The sequence below is a fragment of the Ovis canadensis genome, chromosome 3, assembly GCF_042477335.2.
Source record: "Ovis canadensis isolate MfBH-ARS-UI-01 breed Bighorn chromosome 3, ARS-UI_OviCan_v2, whole genome shotgun sequence".
Lineage (NCBI taxonomy): Eukaryota > Metazoa > Chordata > Mammalia > Artiodactyla > Bovidae > Ovis > Ovis canadensis.
Genome location: NC_091247.1, coordinates 102,691,293 through 102,712,915, shown reverse-complemented (window position 1 = coordinate 102,712,915; position 21,623 = coordinate 102,691,293). Strand labels below are relative to the sequence as shown.

At 44.0% G+C, this 21,623-nt stretch overlaps 1 protein-coding gene across 8 annotated transcripts in view; it reads right to left on the bottom strand.

The window, feature by feature from the left end:
• Positions 1-16,377, bottom strand: part of MGAT4A (alpha-1,3-mannosyl-glycoprotein 4-beta-N-acetylglucosaminyltransferase A) — a 116,954-nt gene extending 100,577 nt beyond the window's left edge. For 2 of the 8 annotated variants that reach the window (XM_069583889.1, XM_069583893.1), the window contains exons 1-2: positions 16,156-16,291; positions 11,435-11,755 (exon numbers count right to left, since the gene is read on the bottom strand). In XM_069583889.1, the coding sequence (XP_069439990.1) occupies positions 11,435-11,528 (94 nt within the window). In that variant the 5' untranslated portion in view covers positions 11,529-11,755; positions 16,156-16,291. Of the gene's footprint in view, positions 1-11,434; positions 11,756-16,155 lie in introns of all 8 variants that reach the window. The other 6 variants (XM_069583888.1, XM_069583894.1, XM_069583892.1 and 3 more) reach the window with 6 other exon arrangements.
• Positions 16,378-21,623: the final 5,246 nt, after the last annotated feature.

Genomic DNA, 21,623 nt, shown 5'->3' with positions numbered 1-21,623 from the left:
ACACCAGTAAACATACCCTCCTAAATGGAATGGGAATACCAAAAGCAGGGGAAAGGTTGAAAAAAATTCCAAGAAACAAATGACTGAAAAAACAATAACCTACACATCCAGGTTCAGAGGGAAGCCGGCCATCTGACGCCAAGCATGAGACAGCGTACCACACCCCAGGAAAACCACTACTCCAGGGTCTAGAGAGCCTCTTGCGTGTTGTTCTAGCCAACGATTCTTCAAATGCTCATACACACAAAGATCGATGCCTGCGTAAGGTAGGGTTCCTGGCAAGTTAGGAATATAACCTTTGAAAAAGGCTCTAGCACCTTCTTGCTTCAGAAGCTGCTTGCCACAATCAATAATCCCTGAGTACTGTCCACTTTTACCTACAGCCAGTCTGGTCTTTATAACCTGTTCATAGGTCCCAACCTTGAGTGCCATCTCAGGTTCAATTTTTAAAACATTTACACCATTTCCTCGCCAAAGAGAATGAATTCCTCCTTCTTTTACCATCTGCTTAAACCCATCCAGCAATCTCATTTTCCCTCACTGTAAAACTACGAATCTTTTGAGGGAAGCATATGGACATACAAGCTGCTGCTGATGCTCTGGGAGCAGAATGGGAGGGTTATGTGGGCCAAATAGGTGGTGGGAAGGACAAACAAGCTTCCTCCATTAAGTGCGGTGGCTTGACCCGTGGCCATGTCCACCTGCTACTGAGGCTGCAGCAATCCTGCGTCATGACCTTCAAGCGGCCAAAAGGTGCCGTACGCACCCTTGCAACGCTGCTGGCTATCCCTCCTGCCACCAAGCGCTTCCACCAATTTCCAGAAAGTTTTTCCTGTTCAGTAATGTCATCTGGAATAGCTATGCTAGAACTAGTACGCAGGCTCAAGTATACAACCGAGAGTGCCAGGCTGCGACAGCGCAGGAGCGGCAGAGAGGAGCTATCCTATGCCTTAGGTTGGGGCGGCGGCCAAGAGGAGCAACCCCACGTCCAAGGAGCCGGCGGCTGCGTGGGAGGAGGAGGGCCGAGAGGAGCTACTCCACATTCAAGGTCAGGAGAGGCGACCTTGTCCAAAGTAAGGAGCACTTACTGGAGCGCTTTGCTGGAATAGCCGTGAAGAGATTCCCCACGTCCAAGGTAAGAGAAACCCAAGTTAGATGGTAGGTGTTGTGAGAGGGCATCAGAGGGCAGACACACTGAAACCATAATCACAGAAAACTAGCCAATCTGATCACATGGACCACAGCCTTATCTAACTCAATGAAACTAAGCCATGCCCCTGGGGCCACCCAAGACGGACGGGTCATGGTGGAGAGGTCTGACAGAATGTGGTCCACTGGAGGAGGGAATGGCAAACCACTTCAGTATTCTTGCCTTGAGAACCCCATGAACAGTATGAAAAGGCAAAATGATAGGATACTGAAAGAGGGACTCCCCAGGTCAGTAGGTGCCCAGTATGCTACTGGAGATCAGTGGAGAAATAACTCCAGAAAGAATGAAGGGATGGAGCCAAAGCAAAAACAGTACCCAGTTGTGGATGTGACTGCTGACAGAAGCAAGATCCGATGCTGTAAAGATCAATGCTGCATAGGAACCTGGAATGTCAGGTCCATGAATCAAGGCAAATTGGAAGTGGTCAAACAGGAGATGACAACAGTGAACGTCCACATTCTAGGATTCAGTGAACTAAAATGGACTGGAATGGGTGAATTTAACTCAGATGACCATTATATCTACTACTGCGGGCAGGAATCCCTCAGAAGAAATGGAGAAGCCATCATGGTCAACAAAAGAGTCCAAAATGCAGTACTTGGATGCAATCTCAAAAATGACAGAATGATCTGTTCGTTTCCAAGGCAAAACATTCAATATCATGGTAATACAAGTCTATGCCCCAACCAGTAACGCTGAAGAAGCTGAACAGTTCTATGAGGACCTACAAGACCTTTTAGAACCAACAGCCAAAAAAGATGTCCTTTACATTATAGGGGACTGGAATGCAAAAGTAGGAAGTCAAGAAACACCTGGAGTAACAGGCAAATTTGGCCTTGGAATACAGAATGAAGCAGGGCAAAGACTGATAGAGTTTTGCCAAGAAAATGCACTGGTCATAGCAAACACCCTCTTCCAACAACACAAGGGAAGACTCTACACATGGACATCACCAGATGGTCAATACCAAAATCAGATTGATTATATTCTTTGCAGCCAAAGATGGAGAAGCTCTATACAGTCAACAAAAACAAGACTGGGAGCTGACTGTGATCAGATCATGAACTCCTTACTGCCAAATTCAGACTTAAACTGAAGAAAGTAGGGAAAACCACTAGACCATTCAGGTATGAACTAAATCAAATTCCTTATGATTATACAGTGCAAGTGAGAAAGAGATTTAAGGGACTAGATATGATAAGACAGAGTGCCTGATGACCTATGGATGGAGGTTCATGACATTGTGCAGGAGACAGGGATCAAGACCATCCCCATGGAAAAGAAATGCAAAAAAGGAAAATGGCTGTCTGAGGAGGCCTTACAAATAGCTGTGAAAAGAAGAGAGGTGAAAAGCAAAGGAGAAAGAAAGATACAAGCATCTGAATGTAGAGTTTCAAAGAATAGCAAGGAGAGATAAGAAAGCCTTCCTCCACGATCAATGCAAAGAAATAGAGGCAAACAACAGAATGGGAAAGACTAGAGATCTCTTCAAGAAAATTAGAGATACCAAGGGAACATTTCATGCAAAGATGGGCTCCAGAAAGGACAGAAATGGTATGGACCTAACAGAAGCAGAAGCTATTAAGAAGAGGTGGCAAGAATACACAGAAGAACTGTACAAAAAAGAGCTTCCCAACCCAGATAATCACGATGGTGTGATTACTCACCTAGAGCCAGACATCCTGCAATGTGAAATCAAGTGGGCCTTAAAAGGCATCACTACGAACAAAGCTAGTGGAGGTGATGGAATTCCAGTTGAACTACTTCAAATCCCAAAAGATGATGCTGTGAAATCTGGAAAACTCAGCAGTGGCCACAGGACTGGAAAAGGTCAGTTTTCATTCCAATCCCAAAGAAAGGCAGTGCCAAAGAATGCTCAGACTACCGCACAATTGCACTCATCTCACATGCTAGTAAAGTAATGCTCAAAATTCTCCAAGCTAGGCTAAACAATATGTGAACCGTGAACTTCCAGATGTTCAAACTGGTTTTAGAAAAGGCAGAGGAACCAGAGATCAAATTGCCAACATCCGCTGGATCGTGGAAAAAGCAAGAGAGTTCCAGAAAAACATCTATTTCTGCTTTAGTGACTATGCCAAAGCCTTTGACTGTGTGGATCACAATGAACTGTGGAAAAGTCTGAAAGAGACAGGAATACAAGACCACCTGATCTGCCTCTTGAGAAATCTATATGCAGGTCAGGAAGCAACAGTTAGAACTGGACCTGGAACAACAGACTGGTTCCAAATAGGAAAAGGAGTACATCAAGGCTGTATATTGTCACCCTGCTTATTTAACTTATATGCAGAGTACATCAGGAGAAATGCTGGGCTGGAAGAAGCACAAGCTGGAATCAAGATCGCCGGGAGAAATATCAATAACCTCAGATATGCAGATGACACCTCCCTTACGGTAGAAAAGTGATAAGGAACTAGAAAGCCTCTAGATAAAAGTGAAAGAGGAGAGTGAAAAAGTTGGCTTAAAGCTCAACATTCAAGAAACTAAGATCATGGCATCTGGTCCCATCACTTCATGGGAAATAGATGGGGAAACAGTGGAAACAGTGTCAGACTTTATTTTTGGGGGCTCCAATATCACTGCAGATGGTGACTACAGCCATGAAATTAAAAGATGCTTACTCTTTGGAAGGAAAGTTATGACCAACCTAGATAGTCTATTCAAAAGCAGAGACATTACTTTGCCAACAAAGGTCCGTTTAGTCAAGGCTATGGTTTTTCCAGTGGCCATGTATGGATGTTAAGAGTTGGACTGTGAAGAAAGCTGAGTGCCGAAGAATTGATGCTTTTGAACTGTAGTGTTGGAGAAGACTCTGGAGAGTCCCTTGGACCTCAAGAAGATCCAACCAGTTCATCCTACAAGAGATCAGACCTGGATGTTCTTCGGAAGGACTGATGCTGAAGCTGAAACTCCAATACTTTGGCCACCTCATGCAAAGAGTTGACTCATTGGAAAAGACTCTGATGCTGGGAGGGATTGGGGTCAGGAGGAGAAGGGGAAGACAGAGGATGAGATGGCTGGATGCCATCACCGACTTGATGGATGTGAATTTGGACAGGAGTTGTTGATGGACAAGGAGGCCTGGCGTGCTCCGATTCATGGGGTCGCAAAGAGTTGGACACGACTGATCGACTGAACTGAACTGAACACATCTAGGAGGCAAGACCCATAAACAGATACATCATCATAAAAAGGATGAAAGTCAAACACAAGACAATCTTGAAAGCATCAAGAGAAAAATGATTTATCACTTACAAGGGGGACCCCAATAGATTAGAAGCTGACTTCTCAGCCAAAATAACAGAGGCGAGAGGCAGTGGATAACACAAAGTGCTAAAAAACCAACACAGATACAGACACACACACACACACACACACAACCCTGTCAACGAAGATCCCCACATCCAGGACAGCTGTTTTTTTAAGAAAATGAAAATAAACTTCACAGATTATAAGATAAACAAAAATTGTCAAGAATTCATTGCTAGCAGTCTTGCCTCATAAGAAATACGAAGGGAATTTCACCAGGCTGAAAACAACTGATACGAGTGATTCAAATCCACACTAACAGTCAGCAATTATATAATTGCTGATGCCCATTTTCTCCTTTCCCTCAGCTGATTTATAAACTTCATAAAATGATATGTATATAATGCACTGTTGAATCTGTAATACATGGGAATGTAATAAAGTTGCTAAAAAACAGCAGAAAAAAAGGTAGAGGGAAAAAAAGCTGCTATGTGCTAAGGAAAGAATAATAGGTGGTGTAATAATTAATAATTGTAACAATGTATTCCTGGGTTTATAACATTAACAGATGTAATGAGTGTAACAACAGTGCTACGAAACAAAGGAGAAAAGGAATAGAGCTAAATAGGAGTAACTTTCTATATATTCTATATATTACTATTGTTAACTAGTATAAACTTGAATTTGAATCCAATAAGCTGAACTCTGGAATCATCACTAAAAATACTCAAAAAATAGCGAAAAATGTCACTAACAAAATGAAAGTGCTACATTAGAAAATATTCAATCAATGCGGAAAAAAAAAAAAAGTAAAGCGGGAATACAGAAACAAGACAGACATGAGGCATGAAAACTAAAGAGTGAGATGGCATCTGCACATCAAACTACGTCAGTATCATATAAATGTCGATGAATAACCGTCCAGTCTAAAGGCAGACACTATTAGGCTGGATTTTTTAAAAAGCATGATCCAACTATTTGTCATTTACAGTAGACACAACAAATGGTTACGGGGCAACTGGATAGTCACATGCAGAAGAACGGAATGGGTCCTTTCCACCACATAGAAAAACTAACTTGAAATTGATTAAAGACCTAATGTAAGAGCAAAGCATGCAGCGCGTGGGGTTGCAAAGAGTCGGACACGACTGAGCAGCTGAACGGAAGAGCACAACAAAACGTCGGAGCATCTTCGTGATCTTAGATTTGGCAGTGGATTCTCAAATATGGTGCCAAAAGGACAAGCAACAACAACAAAAATAGACTGGACTTCATCAAAATTTAAAACTTTCGCACTTCACAGAACACCATCAAGAATATGAAAAGACAACTCAAGAATGATAGAAAATATTTGTAAATCACATTTCTCATAAGGAACTTGTATCTAGAAAGGACTTTTTCTTTTTCCCCCTTTTAAATACTGAAATATAGCCAATGTACAGTATGCTAGTTCCAGACGTACGACACAGGGATCTGACAATCAAATACATTATTATTTCATAATAATTATGACAAGTCTATGACACTACCATACAAAACCAGTAGAGTATTATTGACTATTTTCCTTATGCTATGTTACATTCCTGTGACTTAACTGTAAGCTTGTATCATTGTTGAGTATGTTAGCTGTCTGTCATGTACAGCCTTTATTATACTGAGGTATGTTCCCTCTATGCCCACTCTGTTGAGAGTTTTTAATCATAAATGGATATTGAACTTTATCAAAATATTTTTCTGTATCTGTTGAGATGATCATATGACTTTTATCCTTAATGTTTCTAATGTGGTCTATCATGTTGATTATGATGTATGAAACTTTTAATGTATTGTTGATTCAGTTTGCTAATAATCTGTTGAGGATTTTTACATCTATGTTCATCCAGGATACTGGCCTATAATTTTGTGTGTGTGATATTTTTGCCTGGTTTGGGTACCAGGGTAGTACTGGCCTCATAGACTGAATTTGAAAATGTTCCTTCCTCTTCAACTTTCTGGAATACTTCGAGAAGTATTTAAATGTTTCTTTAAACGTTTGGTAGAACTCACCTGTGAAGCTACCTGATCCTGGACATTTGTTCTTCTGGAGTTTTTTTTTTTTAAATTACTGATTTAACTTCATTAAGGTAATCAGTTTGGTCAGATTTTCTATTTCTTCCTGATTCAATCTTGGAAGACTGGATGTTTCTAGGAATTTATCCATTATTTCTAGGTTGTGCAATTTGCGAACATACAAATTTTCATAGTAATCTCTTACATTTTATATTTCTGTAGTATCAGTTGTAACTTCTCTTTCATTTTTAATTTTATTTGGGCCTTCTTTTATTCTTGAGGAGTCCAGCTCAAGGTTTATTGATTTTGTTTATCTTTTCAAAGGACCAGATCTTAGTTTCTTTCATTCGTATTTGCTGCTGCTTTTTTCATCTCTATTTCATTCACTCCCACTCTGATCTTTATTATTTCCTTACTTGTGCTAACTTGGGGCTCTGTTATTCTTTTTCTAGTTCTTTATGCGTAAGGTTAGATTGTTTGAGATTGCTACCGTTTCCCAAGGTAAGCCTGTATTGCTATACACTTCCCTCTTAGAAATGTCTTCTCTGTGTCCCATAAATCTTGGAATGCTGTTTCCATCTTCATTTGTCTCAAGGTATATCTTTATTTCCTGTTCGATATCTTCAATGACCCACTGATTGTTTAGCAGCATATTGTTTAGACTCCACGTATTTTTTTTCCCAGTAGTTGATTCCTAGTCTCATACTGCAGTGGTCAGAAAAGGTGCTTAATATGATTTAAATCTTCTTAAATTTTCTGAGACTTGCTTTGTGGCCTAGCATATGATCTGTCCTGGAGAATACTGATTATATGCACACTTGAGAAGAATGAGTATTCTGCTCTTTTGGAGTTGAAAGTCCTATATATATTTAATCCATCTGACCTAATGTGCCATTTAATGCCAATGTTTCCTTATTGATTCTCTGTCTGGATGATCTATCCACATTGATTTAAGTGGGGTATTAAAGTTCCCTACTCACTATATTGTTAATTACTCCCTTTATGTCTGTTAATAACCGCTTTATGCATTCAAGTGTTCCTATGTTGGGTACACCATGGACAGAGGAGTCTGGCAGGCTACAGTCCATAGGGTCATAAAGAGTTGGACATGACTGAAATGACTTAGCACACTTTTTTTTATCCCACTCCCTCATTTTACATTTTTGATCTCATCCTTTATATATATTTTTACTTTGTTCACTTCCTAATTATTGTGTCCATATTTTTATTGATAGTTGTATGATTTTACTAGCTTTGTCTTTTAACCTTCATATTAGATATATAGGTGGTTGATCCACTACCCTTACTGTATTTTTGCCTTAGAATAGATAAAGAATTCTTAAAGTTTAAATTTTTTTAAAAAAATTTAAATAGGCAAAGACCCTGAATAGACATTTTTTTCTGAAGAAGATATACAAACAGCTAATAAGTACATAAAAAGATGCTAGATATTATTAGAAGTACAAATAAAAACCACAATGATAAACTACTTCACTACTACTAGGACAGTTCAGTTCAGTTCAGTCGCTCAGTCGTGTCCGACTCTTTGAGACCCCATGAATCGCAGCATGCCAGGCCTCCCTGTCCATTGCCAACTCCTGGAGTTCACTCAGACTCATGTCCATAGAGTCAAGTAGAATCCAAAAGCCAGGAAACATGTATCATCAAGAATGTAAAGAAATTGTAACCCTCATATCCTGTTAGAGGAAATGCACAATGGTCCAGCTTCTTTGGGAAAAAAGTCTGGCAGCTCCTCAAGTGATTAAATATAGAGTTTCCACATGACCCAGCAGTTCTACTTCTAGATAAAAAGAAGTGAAAATACATGTCCACAGAGAAACACGTGCATGAATGTTAGGTATCCCTTAGGACAGGGGTCTAAGATGTCCAGTTTCTGGACTGTGCTTGACCAAAATAGGAAATTCATCAGGAGAACCATCCCCCCTCAACACACACACACGTGTAAGACACGCAATTATTCTCATCCCATCCTCACACCTGCTCACAACTTTCCCACTGTGCTTTCCACATATTTGGAATTCTGTCTCATTTTTTAAGGTGAGAGTCCAGTATACCCTGCAGAAACTTGTACCCTGGCCTGAACGCCAGCTTTCCTAGTGGAGTTACTGATATCTTCTCCAAATTATGCCAATCCCATGGACCAGCTCATTTATTCTTTTGAGTGGCAAATGAAGGCCTAGGATAAATATGATAGGGAGAACACTGGGATCACTAGCTGAACCCTGGGATAGTCCTGGAACCCTATCTGCCAACCACAATGAATATCTTACAATTCCAAAGCACAAATACTCACACTCTCTCAGAGCTTCATGAAAGTAAAGGCAGCCCCCTCTACCTGCCATGCCCACTCTCCTGTAATCCGCCTGGTCTCTGCTCTTCCGCGCAGCAGACCAATAGCTAAGAGCATCATCTCTGGAACCAGCTTGACCGAGTTTAAACTCCACTCTTCCACTTAATGTACGACCCTGACAAGTTTCTTACACTCAGCCTTGGTTTCCTCATCTATAGGAAGTGAGTAATCATACCTCCTAGGGTTGTTATGAGGATTAAATGAGACTATGTTATTGTTTCTTAACATATAATATGCACTCTGTTACTGCTCTATCTATCAGATGGTATCACATTTTTTTACTTGCACCTTCCCCTACTGGTTCTTGGGATTTCCAAAGATGCGTAGTTTCTCCTTCCTTTTCATATTTACAGCCTGTAACACAGAGATAGGCATGAGGTAGGTACAGGAAAGGGAGTGATGCATGCATGAAAAATAAGAACTCTGAGTCCAGCAACATCTAGCGACTACGGAAACCACGCTTTCAACATAAAAAGCAGAGCATGTGGTTTATGAGCATACAAGAATTAAACATCTGAAATGAGGCCGGCTCTGGAAAATCCAGGCTGACTGCCAGAACCATCTAGAAAGAATCCAAATGCTCAGCAGTTAGAGTGGTTACATAAACGATGTCATTAAAGCACAGGGGATTTTACAGAAGCACGACAGGAGACCTCTGTTGATACCTGAAAGAGCTCAGACAAAACACCAAGCAGAAAAACAGAGCAGAAAAACACGCGCAGGAGGATTGCAGCCCTGCCCAGAGCGAGAGCCGAAGCAGAGACTGTGTGTGTCTCTAACGCCACATTCCTTCCCATTCTGGGGACAAAACCTGTACATTCGATCAACATTGATTCCAAAGACAGCCTACCACACACAAAAACAGTGCTTATTAGTGGCTTTACCTAAGAAATAAGATAAATGGAATGGAGATTCCAAAAGTGCTAATGCTTTAAATAAGACACAGTTAAAAGGGTCAAGTTTCTGTTAGTATAATTTTCTGGGTAGATAAGTTCCCTGATAAGAAAAAATTTCATATACTCTTATGATTAACTCTTTTATTTTCTAAGTTGACCGCTAAAGCAAGTCATCTGTTCTGCTCACGTCAGGGCCAAGCAATAGTTTGATTAACTACTCTAAGTTCTTCCTAAGTAAGTCTTCTCCTTTTGGTATGATTAAAAAATGAAATCTAAAATGTCTATATTTGTCTGCAAAGAAGAACGATCTTCAGTAAGTGTTTCATTCATTTTCCCCCCAAAGAATGCCTTCCAAAATTAGAGCCCAACGCAAAGAAAAACAATATTAAACTTGCTCAAAGCACAGAGTACATTTGCCTGCTTATATCAGCTTATTTCATGAATATATGCACACTGATACAGATATATACATATCTACACACACACCAGAGAAAAATTAATAGAGAATAAAGTTACCTTCATGCAAGTCAATAATGCCAACAATAGCACCTTTTGATAACCAAGTGATGATTACTACTCTACCCTGACTCTAACAGATCTCCATTCTTCTTGTCATTAATATTTCCTAGATTAAGGAAAAGAGGAAAAGAGGAAAAGAGATATGTAAAAAAAAGCGGTAGGAGACTTCCCTGGTGGTCCAGTAGTTAAGAATTCACCTGCCAGAGCAGGGGACTGGGGTTCAACCTCCGGTCTGGGAAGGTCCCGTGTGCTGTGGTACAGCTAAGCCTGTGCACCCACAGCCCACACTCTGCAACAAGCCACTCCAAGAGAAGTCCAGGCGCCGCGTCCAGAGGAGCCCCTGCTCACTGCAACTGGAGAAAGCCCACAGGCTGCAATCTACATGGCTGCAACGAGGGCAGCCATAAACAAACTATTTATTTAAAAGTCTACAGATAATAAAAATAGGGGTAGGAATTTACTGTAAATATTTTCCAAAAAAAGCAAAGAAACGCATTATCCTTCAACACAGTTCCAATCTCTACACAGATAACCTTCCTTAAAAACACAGTTCAATAGTCTCAACAGAATTAATTTTTAAAATTTCAGATTGGAATTTCTCACCCACTTCAAAAATACTTTTGCCTAAAGAGCAACCTATCAACACATAAGGTTTAAATAATTAACTACACAGCACCAAATCACTAGGATAATCAGCATATAAATTTCATGAAGCCACTGTGTCCTTTTAAGTGTTTCATACAACATCCGGTACAAGGAAGCTGATTAAACATTGATGATGTTTAATAATAAAAAATAAAACACCAAAATGAAAGTCTTCATTACTCAACTTGGCTGTCATTTATAATACAAACTGCTGATGAGCATGTTTCTACACGAGCAATTACAAGAAATCAAGAAACAAAGCAAACCCCATTCAAACGAGAAATTTTGTCTCCTCTGTCCAAGAATACTGTTTCAACTGTTTCATTTCGGTGTCAGAAAGAAACTGGCAGGCCGCCAGCAGATAGCTGGAAACATGCAGCCTGTAGGCGCATCCAACTCAGAGCGTTTATGCACCGTTGACAAAGCAAAAAACCAACCACACTCCATGCATGTTTTTTTTGGAGACGTTTTCCTTACCTTTCCCATTTTGCCATGTCGTATACCAAGATAAAGTGAGGAACGAGGTGATAAATGCTAAAACAGTGGCTACAGTTCCATTTCGGAGCCTCATCTCATTTCACCATCACACTGGTTCATATGTTTACGATGATAACCAAGTCCGTTTCTTTTTATCCTGAAGTCAAGCAAGCCCAGTACTCCTGGCTCGGGGCCAACTGAAACAATCAATAGGAGAGGTTCATTTCAGATGCTCAGCAGAACTAGCCTGGCAGCCACACCATCCACAATTACTATTCAGGACTGTCTGCAGGGTCTTCATAGGTGGATGCTTCTTTCTCCCTATTCAAGGGGAAAAGAGAAAGAAAAACTTGCTCAAGGATGAAAAATACAGGTTTCTTCATTTATCAGTCACTGTTACAAACAGATTCTTGGCTGGGCTACACTGTATCTATAAAGATTATCCCCCACACCCAAATGACTCATGTGATATCCTTGAGTGATACGGTTCTCCTACAGGGGAAAAAAGCTTTCAACTATACTCCCTGCTCGTTGGTTCTGTTGTGTCTGTGGAAAGAGAGGCATGGTTACTTATGTAAAGGAAGAAGTGGTGGGGCCCATGAGAACACTAATGATCACACAATGGTTCCTGAGGAACATTCTTCACTCTCTACAATCCTCCTATTGCACAATAATAGTTAATGGTTCAAAATTTTTAAAGAAAACAGACAACTTACAAGAGTCAAAAGCCCCTAGGTCCTAGATCCAGCCCCACCATTACTTGCGTGACTTCAGGCATGTCAATTATCTCGGCTCTGTGGTTTCATCCAGGAACTGAGAAAGCTAACTGTCTCAGCTCCTCCTGTTCTCATAAATAATAAAAAGGTTACAGTGATGACTGCTACTGATCATCATCATAAGATAAATATAGTTTTTCCAACAATTAACCTACTCCCCAGGTGTAAACTGGAATTATCTTGGCATTTTGAAAACATGGCAATCCAATCAGGATAGCACAGGACCGGGATTAACCAACCACTGAGCACTGCTTTAATTCAGGAGGCCTGGAGATCACCTCCCATCCAGCAAACCTGTTCAGAAAATGGAATGAGGGGGTCTAGTGGTTGAGAATCTGAGTTAGGGCTTTGATCCCTTGTCTGAGAGGATGCCACGTTCCGCAAAGCAGCTGAGTCAATGCCCCACAACTACTGAGCCCATGCACTCCAAATACTGAAGCCTACGAACCCTGGAGCCCATGCTCCCCAGCAACAGAAGCCACCTCAACAAGAAGCCTGGACACCGCAACTAAAGGGAGTAGCCCCCACCGGCCACAACTAGAGAAAGCCTGCTTGAAGCAACAGAAACCCAGCACAGCCAAAAATAAATAAATCTTTTAGAAAGAAAATAGAATGAAATCATGTCCCTGGAAGTACTTAAGCAGAGTCACCTAGTACAATTCTAGGTTCTCAATAAATGCTAACTGTATTAATAAAAACAAATAAAACCAAAAACCTGCAGCCAGTCACTGGTTTAGGCCTCTCTGCACAGAACTAATTTCATTCCCTCGGGGCATATCAGGCCAGACAAGATGTGCATTGATTCCTGGTGGCCCCAGGGGACCACGAGATGCACTTGGCAATCCACTACATGTCACTCCAGTAGGGGGAGTTAATGCAACTCCAAAAAGGCCTGGGAAGCCCGAGGGACAATTCTCTCTGACTAAAGCAGCCATTTGTAGGCAACTCAGAAATTACCATCTCAGCTGGTTTGTAAAACTGACCATGGCTAGAAACCTCCACTAGTGAGAAAAGATCTGGATTAATAATGATGATGAGACACTACAACTCACTAAGCATTTCCTCACGCGCTCTACATCTTCCCAACTCCTGTGAGGCAGGCACTGCTAGCCCTACCGTACACACAATGAAATGAACCCAGAGAAGGAACCCTAACTTGCATGACTCCAAAGTCCAAGTTCTCATCCCCCCCGCCCACCTCTGCCCCTCTGCACCGCAGTCCCGTGAAAAGAAGCTCCAGGGGCACTCCAAGCCTCAGGTTACACTGGAGAATCTTCCCGAGGTGTTATCTTTACCCAACAGTTTAAAGTGTGAATTTAAAAAAAAAAAAAAAATTAGACTCTACAACAAATTCGGATCTACTATGGAATAAACTGCAAAATTCACAGGCAACTTCAAAGTTTCAACTTAAAACCTGAATGAATTTCTCACTTCCTGTACCCTGGGCTGGGCCCTCCTCTCCCCTACGCACCCAAGCAGCCTGTGAAGCCTCCTTGACCAGCAGCTCTGTAGTACTGATATAATATTCTAGAGGCACTGAACTTCCTAATACTTCCTCGCTTCCCCTTACTCTCTGCAATCAAGAATTTCCAAAGATACTCTTGCGTTCAAATTATGATTATTTTCTAAAACCAAAGTTATTCACCTAACATATCCATGTCAACAGTCTTCATGGTGAAATCCCAAAATTTCAACTCAATTCCATAAGTACCTAATATACTGTCTTATTAACATATCAATAGGCACTCAAGGGACTTCCCTGGTGGTCCAGTGGCTGCCTCTGTGCTCCCAATGCAGGGGGCCAGGGTTTGATCCCGGTCCGGGAACAAGATCCCACATGCTGTAACTAAGACTCAGCACAGCCAGATAATTTTTTTTTTTAAGCACTTAATGATTCTGATTATTAAAAAATGAAGGGTTAACTCTGAATTATGTAACTTGGAATTTTAATTTTTTCATGGCATTATATGAAGATGCAAGTAACTTTTTGTTGCTATAGCCCCACCTGAGCCCCACTTTACTTCAAAAAAGATACCGTCCTGATAAGAGATCCAGATTATTAGAATAAACATTCAGTCAGTAATCACAGGAAAGGGGAAGTGAAGAAGTAGAAAATGAAAGATTTTTGACACACAGTTTTATTAAATACTTATTTGTATGAAAGTCAGCATAAATGGGTAGAGAGACAAGTAAAAGTGTGTGAACTCTATAATGAAAGTAGATTATAGATACAGTATTGGTAACATGAAAAACAGAAGGAATATTAAATATTGGATCCAGAAGTTATTCATATCTGGTTTGAAGAAAATGCAAATAATAAACTCTACCAACAAACAGGACCTGAAATTCAGCAAGACAAATACTAGGGCATTTTACTCAGCATATTGTCATACATTTTTAATCAGAGTTTCCACACTAATAAAGCTTAGTTGCATCATTAAAGAGCAAAACCAGTGATCCCTATGCTCTCAAACCAGGAAAGGTAGTTCATACAGCCAAGAGCCCTCTGGGTTGACTAACTGCCTAAGGCAGAAGTGACCCCTATTTGTTGTCAGCGTCCACGCTCACAAAAATTTCAATCTAACACCTTGACGCTCTCTGAGACTATCACTTAACACATCGGAATCCTTGACAACAAAAAGGCAGTGGCTAAAGTTACTGGTCATCTTCTCCATCCTGACAAAGATTTCGAACTTTCAACTCCAGATCTCAGGCTGGAAAAAAATCTGTTTTATTAACAGTCTTTTCAGGGCTGCAGTCCTATGTTATTATTAGATACATAACCTTTGATTTGAAAGTGTTCTCCGAAATAGTATGATCCACGGCTAAAAATGCTTGACATATGATTTCACTGTCATTCCAGACAGAACAGGGGTGCCTGAAGAAAAGGCACCCTCATGAATACCATGATGTAAGCCCTGTAACTTTATTCAGCGCGGTTTTGTTAAAATTCATTGGTTTTGTATTTATAATAGGATTTCTATTTTTCCTTAATGCAGCTTACATAACTTCATCGTCCTGTACGTTTTCAGACTTACACGGTGCGGGCTAAAGAAACCTTTGTTAGGATAACCTGTTAATGACAGTGGTGTTGTTTTTTAACATTCAGAAAAAGAAAAATGAACCATTAAACGCAGACTATTCACTTCTAAATTTAGCTTCTAAATTCAAACGAACGACGTTGCCATTTTCTTTGGCCAGAAGTCGTCCGACAGCAAAAGCACAACAGCAAAATATATGGAGAGGACTGAAAACAGACACTGCGCCTGCTTCTATTTCGCAATCCGGATTGTAAGCAATGAGCGGGATCCAGAGAAACACTCGCTGCGAGAAATAAAAAGCGGGCGCGCGAGTGGTCTGACTGCCAGCTCATAAAACACGCCTTCCCGCTGTCACCTGGTGGTACCCTCAGTGGAATCACCCGGCCCGACCCGAGGATCCCACTCGCAGCTTCCTCGATAGCGAGGAACTGGAGGCCTGGGGATGGGGGTGCGCTTACACAGAGGACCTGCAGGTCTTGACTTTGTAGGAAAATTCGCCAGAACGGTGCACGCCTTGGCAGCAACCCCGGCCCGCCTCGCCCCCGCCCCACCTGCCCCGCGGCCCCGGGACGCCGCCGACTCCGGGACGGGCGTGAGCCCTGGGGCAGTCCCGCGAGCAACTCTGCCTCATCCCCCAAACCCCCACTTTCCTTCACTTTGCCCCAAAGTCAGCGAGCCCCGCCGCGCCACGGAGCGCCGAGAGCGCACCAGGCGCCCGGTCGGCCCCCGAGGGAGCGCGCGGCACCGAGGGGCTGCGGCGGCGGAGCGGGGCTGACGGCGCGCCCAGGACGGCCCGGCCCGCGCCCGCCCCCGAGGCCCAGCCCGCCCGCGCCCCGAGACGGCCCCGCAGCAGCCCGAGGCGCACGAGCTCCGGGCCCGGCCGCGGCGCCCGCGGCTCCGTTACCAGCAGGTGGATCTCCCGCGACCCGGCGCCGCCCCTCCATCCCGCGCCCTCCGCGCAGCCGCCCTGCGCCCCAGCTCGCAGCTGCCCGCACGCCGCCGCCGCGAACCCCTCACCCGCCGCCGGCACTGCCAGTCCTGCCGCGGCCGCCGCCGAGCCGCCACCGAGCCGCCGCCGGGCGCCCCCGCCTCCCCGCGCGGCTCCGCCCCGCCGCCGGAGCGCCGCGGCCCCCGCGCGGCCCCGCCCGGGACCCCGCCAGCCATTGGCCGCCTGTGCCGGCCCCCGGGCGCCCCCGCGCGGCCCAGCCGCCGGCCGGAGGCCCGCCCGGTTGTCATTTCAGGGGCGCCGCCTCGCAGCCTGCACCGTTCTCGTGAGATCTCCCCGCTTCACTCACTGTCGCCGCCGGGTCTAGAGCGGCGTCTCCGGCCCGGGCTCTAAGCGCTCGGCGGCGCCGGGCCGCCACATCTGGCTTTAATCCTCTCGGGCGTGTGCGCGGAGGCAGCTCAGGCTGCCAACAAAAGGCCCCGGGGAGCCCCCGGCCTCCGCCTGGCGCGCGACCCGACCACCCGGGCTGCCGCGGCCTCAGCGCCTTCCCCCAACTGCGGTCCGCAACCCGCCGCACCCCCCTGGGCAGCATTCCCAGTGACCGGTCCCGGGCCAGCTCCCGCCCTAATCCAGCAAGAGCTTCCGAGGCTCCGCGGGTCCAGGCGCCTCACCCACTGTCTCTGGCCCTCGCGACATCCCCACTAATGGGCATTATTATCCTCAGTTTACCGACCAAGAGACCAGGACTAGCTTTAGCAACTAGCAAGAAGATAAATAAACTAGGTTGTTTAAATGCAGATCCTTTGAGTGCTAAAGCTGCTGATTTTCCCACTACACCACGCTCTCCTGTCCCTTTCTCGCAAGCTCCATGTCCTAATCTATCACCATTTCTGTAAAGTTGGACGTTAACTTGAGAACCAGATAGATGATCATCTATTGAGAGGTCTGAGTGGTCTGCCTGTTTTTCTTAGTATCCTTTGGTACTAGGACTTGGGTTAGTAACTGGCTTGAGGGCCAGATTTCCTATAGTCTATGACAAAGACAATACCTGCAAGCTGGCAAAAATTTCATGACCAGATGTAAGTAATAAAGGCTGAAACCTACTCGGATACAACCTTTGATACATTGATATATCTTGCCTGACATATGTCTTGGGAATGGAAAGCCCAAAGCTTTCTATTTGGTGTACAATGCTCAACGACAGGCAATTTCCATACAGAAGAAAGCAGTGGCATTTAACAAAGCCATGTCCACAAGACTGGCCAAAAGATTAAATTGCCCAGGGAGCTCCCCATTCTATGGGAAGGAAACTGGAGGCCCTGAGAGATTAACAGTACAAATAATAATACAATACAGGACTTCCCCAGTGATCCAGTGGTTAAGAATCCACCTGCCAATGCAAGGGACACGGGTTCAATCCCTGATCTGGGAAGTAAGATCCCACATACCGCAGGGCAACTAAGCCCACGCGCCAAAACTACTGAGCCACAGTGCCGCAGCTACTGAAGCCCACTTGTCCAGAGCCCTGTGCCCTGCAACAAGAGAAGACACTGCAGTAAGAAGCCTCAGCGCCGCAACTAGAGACAGCCCACGGGCAGCAACGAAGGCCCAGCATAGGCAAAAATAAATACATAACACAATACAAACTGATACAGTGATGTAGGCACTAGTAAGCGATCCAACCAGAATTCAAACCCAGATCTGTTTGACTGGGTTTGAGTCCCTGCAGCATTCCTGTACCCCTCTGCTTTTATCTTCAGCAGCTGACAAAATCTTGTTGAGTGGATGACTATTAAAAAGATACATTTCACTCCACTTTCTCCATTTTTTTTCTCTCAGGAAGGAAATGAAAGCATTCAGAAACATTCTAGAAGCAGAGGCATATGTCAGAGAGAAAGGACAGCTGCAAAGGGCAAGATTCAACGATGGACTCAATGGGCTTATCCAGGAAGACAGCAGAATTCCCCCTGGACAAAGGTTAGCGGAGAACTAACATCAAAAGACAAAAAGCAGGACAAACAGAACTGCCTTCCTTTGGGGCCCTTCGTGATGGCTTATTACTACTCCACCTGGCAGCAGAAGGATGGGTTTCAGGAGAAATCTGGTGTTACAGTTAAACTTGTCGTAAACCAATCACTTTTAGCTCCACAAAGTCTGGATTTCAGTTTGTTGTTCTAAGAAATGAGAACATCACAGGATATACGCCATGGTATGGGTTAGAATGGATTTGTCATTGACCTTCACTTTGCAGAGTACATGATCCTGGATTTTCCAATCACTTCTGTTCCGAGTGGCTCAGATGGTAAAGAATCCAGCTGCAATGTGGGAGACCTGGGTTCAATCCCTGGGTTGGGAAGATCCCCTGGAGAAGGGAAAGGCAACCTACTCCAGTATTCTTGCTTGGGGAAATCCCATGGACAGAGGAGCCTGGCAGGCTACAGTGTATGGGGCCGAAAGAGTCAGACACGACTGAGCAACGAACACCTTCCCACTAACTCCACTGAGTCTCATCTAGTTCTTTTCTTCATCTTTTCTGCAAAGATTCTTTTTTTTAAGATTTTTTTTAATGTGGACTATTTTTAAAGTCTTTACCGAATTTGGTACAATATTGTTCCCATTGTACGTTTTGGTTTTTTGGCCCTGAGGCAGGTGGGACCTTAGTTCCCCCACCAGCGATCAAACCAGATCACCGTGCTTTGGAGGTCAGAGTCTTACCCCCTGGCCCACAGCGACGTCCGTGTGATGCTTCACTAGTTCCATTACTCTGCAGCTTCTCTTGTTGCCTTCTCTGGGCCTTTAAGGCCACGCAATCAGTGGAAGCTGGGGAGGCATCTAGACTCAAGTTCTGCCTGCAACTTTACCATTCTGCCCTCTGCCTCCAACAAAACTGGGATGTGGTGGCTGTTCTGAGTTCCTCAGATGTGTGGGGGCAGCCGGTGCCTACCCGTAGGTGCTTCCAGACTGGTGAGAGAGGTGCAGACAGAATTAGACCACAAGCAGGGCCAGAAGCTCTGGTTACTGGGACAGAAGACAGACCGGGGCCCTCTATCAGATTCTCAGTGAGGGAAGGCTTCCTGCAGGTGATATCTGACCTAAAAACAGAGTACACACAGGAAACTAATCTTTCATCACTTTGAAGGTGAGTAGTTTTTGGTGGGGCGGTGCCTGTAGCAATCAGCTTCTAAGAAATCAAACACAGGATCTTTCGTTCTTTTCTGCTCCAGTCCCCTCCATGCATGAACAATAAAACTTGCATCATTTTATGAGTGTTGATAAATGTTGTGATTCTGGTTTCTTGGCTACTGGCTCAAATGGGATCTTTTTCTTTTCGCAGTTGTAAAACCTTCATGAGAATCACATTGGAGGGTCTTCCCAGTTTTGTTTTGACTCTTTTGTAAATGGCTCATGCAGAGGTGTAAAGACTCTAATAGTCTTTACTTTTATAAAGACCCTGATACTGGGAAACACTGAAGGCAGGAGAAGAAGGGGGCGACAGAGGATGAGATGGTTGGATGGCATCCCTGACTCAGTGGACAAGTTTGAGCAAGCTCCGGGAGATCGTGAAGGAGAGGGAAGCCTGGCGTGCTGCAGTCCACGGGGTCACAAAGTGTCAGACGCGACTGAACGGCATGTGCCGGCGCGGCAGGAGCCCTTCCATTTTTCTTCACAAGTTGTGTGCTTTATCCCTTTAGTCAGAAGCTATAGGGGAACTAGGACCCGGCTGGCTTATTAACTCTCTTAGCCACAGAGTGTTTCAGACAGAGTGTATGCAGTATTTCTGTTGTATAAAGCAACAGGACACATAAGGTCCAAGAAATTAATGGGAGAATTCAAACCGAACTAACCACCGTATTTGATATTCAACTCTAGGTGGTCATTAAGGTTCATCCAGATGAAAGACAGCAGAGAGCTAGATTTAGAAAATTTTTTCATTTCTACATGTTCTCCCCACACCTTTGCTCATCTCTTTGTGTGAGAACCCCTGAATGATTCCTTTCCTGTTTGTCCACATTCACCCCCTCAGGGTAGATGAACCTATAAGGTTATTCAACAAAAGCCAGGCTGTGTGGCTATAGGATTGTGGAATTATAAGCCCGTGCCATATTGAACGGGCTTCCCAGGTGGCCCTAGTGGTAAAGAACCCACCTGCCAATGCAAGAGACTTAAGAGATGTGGGTTCAATCCCTGGGTCAGGAAGGTCCTCTGGAAGAGGGCATGGCAACTCACTCCAGTATCCTTGCCTGGAGAATCCCATGGACAGAGGAGCCTGGAAGGCTACAGTCCATGGGGTCGCCAAGAGTCAGACAAAACTGAAGCGATTTAGCATGCCCGCAAGCCATACTGAAGTGTTGTGGCCAGTGGTGTTCACATATGTGTACAGGGCACTGCCAAACAGTTTTTTCAAGAAAATCCCAAAACAAAAGGGAATCCAACCGTCTTACTGGGAACTGGTGCCCTCAGCATGCCATGTGGCAGAAGTTTAGAAGGCTTAGAGAGATCTCGCTTTCCTTCTAAGTGACTTGGCCACACCATTAAAGCTGACTCACTGGTTTCATTATATTTGATGTATATTCCAAAGGTCGAATGGAAAATAATTGTGTGCCAGAGGACTGCAGAGCCTTGGGGGGTTTTTTCTTTTCTCACTCTTCCTCTGTGAATTTGGTGCTTGGAAAAGATCCTGGATCAACGGCCCTGCATCTGAAATCCATTCATACATGAAGCCAATTTGAGCAGCTCAACTGTGCGACTCCATCAATACCTTTCAAACGGGATAAAAACCTGTACTTGAATAATGCACTCAGGACCATGACTGTCCAATATTAGGCCATTTGGAGTGCTGGATAACAGGACAACATAATCTATGTCATCTTTTTCATAGATCTAGTGCTTGTCTACCCTTTTTTATATCAACTGATTTCCTAAAGGAAATCAACTCTGAATATTCACTGGAAGGACTGTTGCTGAAGCTGAAGCACCAATACTTTGGTCACCTGATGTGAACAGCCGACTCATTGGAAAAGACCCTGATACTAGGAAAGACTGAATGCAGAAGGAGAAGAAGGCAGCAAAGGATGAGATGATTGGATGGGATCAATGAACTTGGGCAAACTGGGAGATGGTGAGGGACGGGGAGGCCTGGCATGCCGCAGTCCATGCGGTCACCAAGAGTCGGACGTGACTTGGTGACTGAACAACAGCAACAGCAACAGTAGCAACTGAACACAACTCTGCAGGTGTCAGCAGCCATGGACCAGACAGGAAAGAGAGACGAGGAAGGAAGAAAGAAGGACAAAGGGAAGGGAGGAACTATTCTAGTTTTGTTTTGTTTTTTTTGATGGAGGGACTATTACACAGGAAATTGCTTGCAAAGGTGTTGGAAGGGTTGAATGAAGAAAGAAGGGTCACAAAGAGCAAACAGAATGCAG